General features: G+C 41.0%; 1 protein-coding gene across 1 annotated transcript in view; it reads right to left on the bottom strand.

Annotated features, from left to right (window-relative positions):
- Window positions 1-589: 589 nt before the first annotated feature.
- Window positions 590-10,795, bottom strand: part of MACF1 (microtubule actin crosslinking factor 1) — a 307,684-nt gene continuing 297,478 nt past the window's right edge. Inside the window, exons 98-101 of the mRNA XM_042781878.1 lie at window positions 5,134-5,345; window positions 4,523-4,633; window positions 1,664-1,793; window positions 590-846 (exon numbers count right to left, since the gene is read on the bottom strand). Coding sequence (XP_042637812.1) covers window positions 590-846; window positions 1,664-1,793; window positions 4,523-4,633; window positions 5,134-5,345 — 710 coding nt within the window. The remainder of the gene's footprint in view (window positions 847-1,663; window positions 1,794-4,522; window positions 4,634-5,133; window positions 5,346-10,795) is intronic.

Genomic DNA, 10,795 nt, shown 5'->3' on the forward strand with positions numbered 1-10,795 from the left:
TTGCTTATTATGTGCAAATGTTACTAGATGAGGTTCCCTCTCTTCAGCTAAAATCACACAACGTTAAAAACAATGGAAAAAGCAGTTATAAGTGCCCTCCCCTTAGTTCTTGCCGATTTGAGGTCTGTGATTTACAAAAAAAGAGTTCCTTAAACACTGCAAGATTCTTATTTTTTTTTTAATATAATTTATCTTGCTGAGATAGCAAGTCAAGTTTATAAAGAAGATGCATTTAGGAATAATCCTAAAAGATAAAGCAGGTTTATAACCCTGCACCGCGCAGCAACCCTATTTAGACACTTTTCTTAATACACATTTGCATCTTGACCTTTTCATGTGTTTTTCTCAAATATTTCGTTTCTGGGCCCTATCATTACAGGGTTACCAGGAGGCAAATTTTATCTACATAAATATTCACATGAAAATAGTAACTTACAAAAAAGGGGGAAAAAAAAATAAGGCAGCTTCATAACACAATTATTCTCTTACACTTTTAACAATATAACTTCTCCCATTCAGAATAAATATACACCCAACATATAGAGCAGAATTCAAAGTGGACAGAGGCTTCAGGGGTGCTTGTACAGTGTTATCGCTTGGGACCTGGAGTCCTGGGGGAGGCAGTGGTGGTTTTCTTAGACATGGTTGGGATTTTGGAAGGTTTGTTTGGCCCTCTCCTGGAGTTGCCCTGGCCACCTGCAGTGCTACTTTCTGAAGTGTCAGAACAGGCAGACTGTGTTTCTAAAAGGTCAAAGTCAGAAGCATCACTTCCTCGCCGGCTGCTGGCTCGACTTCCGGCTCGACTCCCAGCCCGACTCCCGGGGCGACTCGCTGACTTTTTAGGGTCTGAAATTCAAGAATAAAGCAGCACACTTAATATAGAGACAGCACAGGAAGAACAAGTGACCAGAGGCCAAGGTTTTGATCCTATTAATCTGATATGCTATGTGACCTTGGACACTGGGTTTCTCATCTACATGGTGGCTGCTCTGTGATTCTATGGGGAGCCCTTTTCTGGCTTTATGGTTCTCCTTGAGAAGTCTGGCTCCCCTCCTTCATATCAAAAATAAGTTCCATCAGCAGCACTGTTAGCTGACATGCCCCCAGACGGATTCACATGGGGCTGCTGAATCGCATCAGCACAGATGAGAGTGGCACTCGCTGGGGTAATGCATGGGCAGGCTCAGAACAGGGCTGCAGCAACAGGAACCAGAGCCAGGGAGTAAAGCTACACTTCTAGGTTCCCATGAGGAACATCAGCGGTGGACAGCCACAAGCTTCCCCCGTTTCAGCCCATTTGAGGGGTAATAAATATGGGATGTTGCTGGAAAGGTTACTAGTCAACTGCCAGAAGGCTTTTTATTCCCTTCACATTCTTTCAAATATGATAATTTCTGATCAAGGACAGGTGATTTTAGTTGTGGCTGTGGAAGAATCTGTCCTCAGATGACAAGGTTAGAGCTTATTATAGTGGTAAGAGAAAGTAGAAGGCCACCAGATTATCTGTCGGTGTCTCTGGGTATCACATCTAAGTGCTAGTGTTTCATTATTTGCTCCTTGGGGAGTAGGTAAAATATCTCTGATAGGCTATTGTTCCTGAGTTCCTAGCCTGGCCATTGCCTCTTATCCCACCCTGATGCGTAGGTTCTGGGAAGGTACCTACCTGCTCGATTACTCTTGGCACCTGTGGAGGCTGGGGAAGAACTATTGCTGGTATCACCAGCAAGGGATGTTCGACTAGAGTGAAAAGTTGGTGTTGGTCGTTTCAACTTGCTGCCTGTTGATGGAATAACCTTAAAAAAAATAAAAAGGTCATATTTACTTGGCAAAGTCTTTTGATAGAAATTCAATTTTAAAAGGTGTTTGTTCTTAAGCCACTCTATGTCTAAATAACTGAAAAGCAAATTAAAAGTCCAGGAAAACAATGATTTAATTTGAATGTGTTCCAGTTCATGTATTTTGATGATTCTCAAAGTAAGGATTTTCTGTTTTAAACTTTCAAAACATCTTCCAAAACCTTTTTCACTAGAAATGGAAAAAAAGTCCTCAAATTGTAAGAATGCAATAGTCATAATGAAAAGAAATATGGCACCTGAGTAATTTAAAGAATCCAAGTAATGCTCTGTACCCTAGTTTTAGGGTTTGAAATCTCGGGGTTGCTTCCAAATAGTTAAATGTGGAGATCGAATAATACACCAATCTCCAACCCTATGTAGATGTAGTAACTTGAGTCAAATTAAGATCTTTCAGCCCTGTTTCCTCATTGTAAAATGCAAATAAAATTACTTGTCTGTGGACCAGATAAATAATTATGAGAAGTACATGTGAGGGGGGCTGTGGTGTAGGGGACAAGCCTCTGAAGGTAGAGCCAGCCCCAAGACCTAGGGATGAGTCTGGGCTCTATGACTTGTCTAAATTAACACCTCAGTCTTTACTTTGCCCTCAAGAAATAGTTAAGTTCTGCCTCTCTAAGCTCATCTCCTACCATACTTCCTCTTGCTCATTTTGTCCCAGCCACACTGGCATCCTTGCTATTTCTCCCACAGCCCAAGGTGGCTCTCTCTTCAGGCTTCTCCTTTCAGCTCCCCTTGCCTGGACGTCCCTACCCCTTATCTGTGTGGCTCACCCCCTCATTTCCTCTAGGTAGCTTTGCTGATAAGCCAAAGAAGTCGTGTCTCACTACCTAATCTAAAATAATACCATGTTTAACTTTCTCTTCTCTTTGTTTCACTTCTGTTGTATAGTACTTATCACCACGAGGTACTTGTTTGTTGTCTGTCTCTCCCACATTAAAGCATAAACTCCACAAAAGCAGGGACTTTGTTTTGCTCACTAACACATTCTGGCACAGAAGAGGTGCTCAATAAAAACTTGCTGAATGAATAAATGATGTGCAGAAGTACTTCCTAAACTGAAAAAGAGCTGGATAAAGAAACCAAAGCCAAACCTATTGCTGATGAGTCGATTCCAATTCATGGCGACACCAAAGGACAGAGTAGAATGTCCCAGATATACATTATTATTATTGTTACTTATAAGCGGGACCATTTAGACAGGTAACTTGGAGGAGGAAAAAATATTCCAAATCTCTTTTAAGTATTATTCATGCTGCAACATGCTATTCTCATTTTTTTCTGCAATCAATTGTATAAATTGTTTTCCAAGACCTTTAAGATGTTTATATAAATAGGAGAAGAAAGCATGAAGTTTCCTGTACTTCTTTAATTTATAAAGAGAGGGCAAAAGCGACAGAGTGATTAACATTCAAGCACAAACCCTCCTGGCCCCCCAGGAGGAAGAGCAGCGGTTTCAGAAGCTACCGTGTGGGCACTACTGCGGGAAGACTGCAGCCCCCAAGACCCTGGGCTGGATACACGGCCCAACTTTAGAACACCAATGAGTAAGGAAAGATGAAACCCCAAAATGAAACAAAACAAAGTAAAAACTTAAGACAAAACCAAAAAACCCTGACCCATCAGAATCATGAGAATTTGTGACTCATAGTTAAAACATTTAAAATGATAGAGCTTTTCAGACTTTTACAAAACTGGAGCCACTTGGAAAGAAGAACAGCAAGGTCAGCAGGTGGAGTCTTAGGGTTTTCTTGGCAGTAGGTTCCCAGATCATGTCCTAAACCAGATATATTTCTCTACTGGATTTTAGCTTAGAGCAAGACAGATCCCAAAGCAGCAGTTCACTCTTCGGCACTGGCATTTTGTACCTCCTCGGTTTACCTGGCTGAAACTTTACAGAACTATAGGCAATACAGTCTTTTGACAGTGTTTCCCAGAAGGAGCTAGAGTATACATTTACTGCAGTTAGGCAAGTTGCGAGTCCCTTTTCATTTCTAAAAACACTGCTCTTCCAGAAGTGTTTTAAAAGGTGTTTTAATGACTAACTGTTATTAGTGACTACGCTTAATTGTGGGCATGCGTATTCACATCAAGACTCCCGAAACCCAAGTGCCCAGGCCAAGGAATTTAGAAGCTAAAATCTGAGCCCCAGAGCAGTGTTCATTGACAGTGTGGTTGGTTGAGGAGACAGCACCCGTGCCTCAGACCAGTGTGGTAATACCAACCAGCCTGGGGGTATCTCAGGATGGGAGGCACCAACCACTCTTTTGTTCTAAGCAAAGACAGAACACTGTGGAACATGCATTGTAATTCAATTTCAAGAGTTACTAACTCGTCCATGTGTCGGACATTTGGAGACTCCAAGAGGCCTGATTTTAAACAAATCACCAGGAATTACAATGGTTTATCATCCTGAACAAGTATCATTCTAAAGACTGTTAAAAAGTTGTTTCTATCTAGTTTTAGGCATCTCTTACTTATCTCCAATTTTGGTGACTCCGAGTTAGAAACCCCTGAGAAACACCTGACTAGATGAATCAGCTGTGAGAGCAAGCACCACAAAGATGGAAAAGAGCAGCCTGGTGTCAGGAAGAATAGCTGGTCAAGTTGTTGGCATTAGCAAGGGCCTTGCCTTTACTGTGTCCTTAGTCACCAAAGCCATACTCTACCTCAGGGCTGGGCAGCTTGAGGTCAGGATAATAGCTGTCCCTGACAGGGGTGCCAGCTTTACTGTTTACCAGCCAGGGTTTGTCATAACAGCGAGAGAACTGAAGTGGAGTCTGTGAAATGGAAATCCAAAGGGAAGGATGGGAACAAATGGAAATGGAACAAAAAGGGAGCAAATCGGGAAAAGAAAAATAAATACACTACATTTTAAAGAAACAGAAAGCAAAATAAATGCTCATCAGTCCAACAGGATAAAAGCAATCAGGCAGAAAGGCAATGTTGTTTTTCATACATATCTGTGGTGACAACAAACTTATCTGTTAGCCCCAGCTGCAGAGATAGTGCCTGGATTTTCAAAATTAGTAACTCTGGATAGAAAATGTTGAAAGACACATTTCTGATTCTAACTAGCACGAGTATGTATTTTAATAAATGTCCTTTGCAGTCATCTTAAAGGTCATCTATCTGTATCTTTGTCTAGGCAGAGCTTGGTCTGTATGTCTTCACGGTCCTCTCCTCAGTGGAGTCTTTCAGAGTCTACACTGAACAACGGGTAGACGGCTCTGCAAAAAGGGAACCAGGGAAAGAGGCCATGATGGAGGTCAGGACATACCTTGGTGCTACTGGCTGGGGTGGCTGGAGAAGATGGCATGGAAGTACAACTATGGTTACTCTGACTAGCACTTGAGCTTGAGCGGGTAGGAGAAGCTGCCCGGGAAGATGGTTTGGATCGTCGACCACGTGAGCGGAAAGGGGTCATTCCCTGAGACGCCCCCTCAGGTAGGATGAATTTCTCTCTAAGTTCGATGTTGGTCCTACCTCGTGCTAAAATGGGAACAAATATACACATATACAATGTCAATTAATCTAGACAAATAGATCTTTGTCATATAGCTGCTTAACCCCATGATAACAGTTATATAAGTTACAAGTTTAATAACATCTGTGGATTCTTTAAAAATAAGAGATAAAGTCAGCCTTGTTATGGTTCTTATCCATGGTAGACACATTTGGTTTGGTGCAAGTCTTAATGAAGACCTTCTTGTGTACAAAGTCCCATGCCATTCTGTTGTCGTGATCTTGCTTTGCCACTGTCATCTGGGGTAAGCACTTTGTAACTGATCAAACTCAACCAGATGCAGCAGTTCACAAACCTCTGAAATTAAATCAAAACCCCTCTTTTCTCTCTCATAGTACATGTGTACTTTTTGCTCAGCTTTTGCAGGATACATGACAATGAAATAGTGGAAAAAAACAAATCATAGAAATCAACATTGTTCAGACTCTTCTATTTTAATTCTGTCAATAACAATCGTATCAAGGGTCAAGGAACTCAAGGCAGTAAACACATTAGGATAGAATCATTAAGAAGTAAACATGTGAAGAGAGAGAAAGAGAAAGACCAAGACCATGCACAAAACTTGCCCAGGAGAAATTGTTTAGTCGGAAAGTGAAGGCAGTAAGTAGTTGAAAAGGGCAACTGCCAAGTAGGACAGGAACATCATGATAGAATGAAATGTGGAAACAGCACTACAGGCCAAGAGGTGGCATCCATGGCTTTCTGGATCTATAAATACCAGAACTTAGTAAGAAGACACCAAGTAAAGTCAACACAAATGTTAAATGTAAAAGCCACTATTAATTTAAAAGAAATAATTCCTGCTGGAATATGTTCTTTCCTTAGATTATTTTTCACCAAAAGATGTTATTCTGCAACAACTCTCTAGGCTCCTGGACCATCTTAAAATGACCAGTTGTTAGCATCTACTGTTGTCAGGTGCTGTCGAGTCGATTTTGACCCACAGCGATCCCAGGTGACAGAGCAGAACTGCTCCACAGGCAGTAATCTTTATAGAAGCAGGTTGCCAGGCCTTTCTATGGAGCTGCTGGAAAACAAATTTAGAAGATACCAAATAATTGTTCTCTCTCTCTCTCTTCTGCCCTACCCCGTATGTCCTCAGGAATTAGAAAAATCTTGGTAGACTCAGATAGCATGGGTGTCCAGGTAGAGTGGTTCTAAGTTTTTAAATAAAAGTCAAAGTTTTCCCAATGTATTATGTTGACATGACATAAAGCATCAGATGAAGAGTGCTAACTTGGCCATCAAAGCTTCTGCGTTCTAGACCAGGCTTTGCCATCAAGCAGGATCCTTTCTGCTCTGAGCTTCAGTTTCCTCAGGGTCACTAGAGGTGATCTTGGGGTGAATGATCTCTAAGAGTCCTTCTTATCCAACAGTCTATGGTGTAATGGTTCCCGAAACACTAAGCTGTTTCCTTAGGCAATCAGTGCTTCCTTCCTTCTCAATTCCTAACTCCAGGCTCCTTCCTTGGCTGTAAATTTTCTTTTCATCCATTCTTTAGACTACAGCACTTTCCTTCACATCTACACTAATGAGTCTAACCTGGGTACTTAATTCAGTATGATGTCACATCATTGATAACTGTGAAATCATGACTTTTACTAATTATCTTGTGTTTACTAGTGTCCAGCACAACAGTGGGCACACAGTAGGCACCAAGATATACTCATGAATGAAAATCATTCACTCAGCTGAGGAATCATACACCTCAGAAGAATTGTTTATAGCCCAAAGCCATAAATAAAAAAAAAAAAGAGAAAACCCAAACCTATTGCTGTCTAGTTGATTTCGGCTCATAGAGACCCAACAGGACAGAGCAGAACTTGCCCCATAGGGTTACCAAGGCTGTAAATCTTTGCAGAAGCAGGGTGCCTCATCTTTCTCCTGAGAAGCGGTTGGTGGGTTCAAACCACTGACCTTTCGGATAGCAACTGAGCACTTAACTGCTGTGCCACCAGAGTTCTTCCCTAAGCCATAGAGAACTTCAAATTGTGGTTTAAACCTGGTAAACATTTAACAGTTCACTTCTGGACAAACTCTGCCAGGAAAAAAACAACAGTAATACAAGAGGAAGACGGAAATGGCAACTTAGTTGAGAGCAGTGACATTTTTAGTGTTTTAGAGAGGACTCTGTAACAATGGAGCTCTGGTAGTGTAGTGGTTAAGGAATTTGGCAGCTAACCAGAAGGTCTATGGTTGAAACCCGCCAGCTGCTCTGTGGAAGGAAGAGGCACAATCTCCTTCCATGAAGATTTACAGCCTTAGAAACCCAATGGGGGTTGGTGGAAATGACTCGGTGGCAGAGGGTTCTCTGTAATAACGTTATCACAGTGTCACACTCCCCATGCAGTGTACAATTTACACAGTGTTATCGACGGCACACAACAATAACAACAAACATCACACATAAAACAGGATTTGATTGTCATCAGCAGGCCTGTCACCATCCTTGTTCTACAAAGAAAGGAACTGAAGCACTCACAGATGTGGCAGGGCTTGGACTAGAACTGATGACTTCCACTTTTGCTGTTTTCTGCACCCCTCTGTAGCCAGCCAAGCTCTTTACATTATCCCCTACACCAGCTATCTCTACTCTACCCCTCACCCTACTCACACTTCAATCCTTATCACTCTAATGGAATCAATCATTCTGGCAAAGACCTGACGACTTTTAATCTCCAAATCCAAGAAACACTAGTCTTCATCGAATTGGTATCTTGGCAGCATCTTTCACCGGTAACCTCTGCCATGGAGGAGTATTTTTTAATTGTGGAAAGGTTGGAACGTACAGAAAATTACAAAGAAAATAAAAACTCCTTAACCCCACAACCCAGGGAACATCACTGTTACAGTGTGGTAATATCTTTATTCCTTTGTACAATATATACTTTTTAATAAAAAAATGAATCATCTCTACATTATCCATATTCTACATGTCTTATATAATTTCTATTAGCTGAAAAATATTTCATCATATGGACATCAATTTATTTAACTGACCCTATGATGTCAGGTAAGGAGTTCTGGTGGTGTAGTGCCTAAGGCATTTGACTGCTAACCACAGTCAAACCCACCAGCTGCTCTGTGGAAGGAAAATGGGACAATCTACTTCCATAAAGATTTACTACCTCAGAAACCCAGTGGGGATTGTTATGAGTTGGAATTGACTTGATGGTAGTGAGTTTGGTTTGGTTTTTTTGTTTTATGTTGTTAGGTACTTAATTTCTTCACAATTTTTTCAAGCATTATATACTGTGCACCACCATGACAATTTCCTTAGGATAACTTTCTACAAGTGGAAAGGATGTGTACTTAAGGTTTTTGATACATGTCAAGTGATCTCCAGAATTTTTTTCTCCTTTAAAGTTTTTTATTTTGTTGTTGTTGAGAATATATGCAGCAAAGCATACACCAATTCAAGTTTCTACATGTACAATTCAGTGACCTTGATTACATTCTTTGAGTTATGCAACTATTCTCACCCTTCTTTTCTGATTTGCTCTTTCCTCATTAACATAACCTCACTGCCCACTAAGGTTCCTATCTAGTCTTTCAAGTTGCTATTGTCAATTGGATTCCATGTAGAGTGCTCTTAAAAGAGCACAATGCTAAAAGGCAGACCTTTTTCACTAGTTAAGCTAAATAATAGTTCAGTTTTAGGAAGACTTTGGGGGATATTTTTGGTTTAAGGTTTAAAAATTATCTCAGGGCAATAGTTTCAGGGGTTCAGCCACCCTCCAGAAGTCTAGAGTCAATGAGAATTTGAAATTCTGTTCATTTTTTCACCATTTAATCATAATTCTTCTACAGTCTTTGATCAAAATGTTCAGTAATGGTAGCTCTAGGCACCATCCAGTTCTTCTCATCTCGTGGCAGAGGAGGAAGTTGTTCATGGAGGCAACCAGCCATGCATGCCATATCCTCCTCTTTTTCCTCTGTTGTTCCAGGTACCTTATAGGGTCACCTGCAAGCTTTCAAGACTCCATGTAGTAGGAAATGAACTAGGAGGTAGAAAAGAGGTACTAAACATATTGTTAGGCCAATTAACTGAGATGTCCCATGAAACTATGGTCCGAAACTTCCAAATCAAGTAATAAAATCCCATGTGGTGTCTGCTTGTATGTAAGTAGCCTCAGCAGCTACTTTTGCCTTTTCAATTACTGGAAATATATCTATTATACTACTTTTGACAATTCAACTTTTTACAGGCATACAACTTATTGACAGCAATTACAATAATCAGCTGTGCAACTCTACCCTTAATCAATCCAGTTTTTCCATCACTATTAACTCCTCTTTTCCTCCCTCCCTCTCATCCGTGGTAACTAATAAACTTTGGTCTCCATACATTTGCCTTTTCTTGTCTTTTTATATAAGTGAGATCATATATTACTTATCCTTTTATGATGGGCTTAAATGTCTTCAAACTCCATCCAAATTGTAGCATGTAATAAGACTTCACTTTTCCTACTGGCTGAGTGGCATTCCATTGTATGTATTTACCACATTTTGCTTATTCATTAACCTGTTGATGGAAATTTAGGTTGTTTCCACCTTTTGGCTATGGTGAAGGTGCTGCAATGAACACTGCTGTACAAGTCTCTTTTATTCTGTTTCTAAGTTTTTTGGGTATATACCTAGGAGTGGAATTGCTGGGTTATATGGTAGTTCTACTTGTAGCTTTTTGAGGAACTGCCACACTGTTTTCCACAGTACCATTTTGCACTCCCACCAGCAATGGGTTTCAATTTCCCCACATTCCTACCAACATCTGTTGTTTTTAAATCTTAGCCATTCTAGTGGGTTTTGATTTGCATCTCTTTGATGACTAACGACAGAGAGCACCTCTTCATGTGTTTGGTGGCAATTCGAATCTCTTCTTTGGTGAAATAACTATTCAAGATTTTTGCCCATTTTATGATTGTTGTTATTGTTGTTGTTGTTATGTACCATTGAGTCGGACCCAATTCATAGTGACCCCTCCTTGGGTTTCCAAGGCAGTATCACTACTGTAGATTGCTCCATCTTCCTTCCCAGGAGTGGCTGGTGGGTTTGAACTGCCAGCCTTCTGGTTAGCAGTCAAGTGCCTTAGGCTCTATGCTACCAGAGCTCCGTTATTGTTGTTAGGTGCTGTCAAGTCATTTCTGACTCATACTGACCCTATGTATAGCAGAACACATTGTGTGGTCCTGTGCCAACCTCACAATCCCTACACCTGAGCCCACCACTGCAGCCACCATGTCAATCCATCTTTTTGAGGGCCTTCCCCTTTTTCGTTGACCCTCCATTTTACCAAGCATGACATCCTTCTCCAGAGAATGGTCCCTTCTGACAACGTGACCAAAGTAGGTGAGACGAAGTCTGGCCATTCTCGCTTCCAAGGAGCATTCTGGCTGCACTTTTGCCAGGACAGATT

The sequence above is a fragment of the Orycteropus afer genome, unplaced genomic scaffold (assembly GCF_000298275.1).
Source record: "Orycteropus afer afer isolate SDZICR_OR568_19922 unplaced genomic scaffold, OryAfe1.0 scaffold00192, whole genome shotgun sequence".
In the NCBI taxonomy this organism is placed as follows: domain Eukaryota; kingdom Metazoa; phylum Chordata; class Mammalia; order Tubulidentata; family Orycteropodidae; genus Orycteropus; species Orycteropus afer.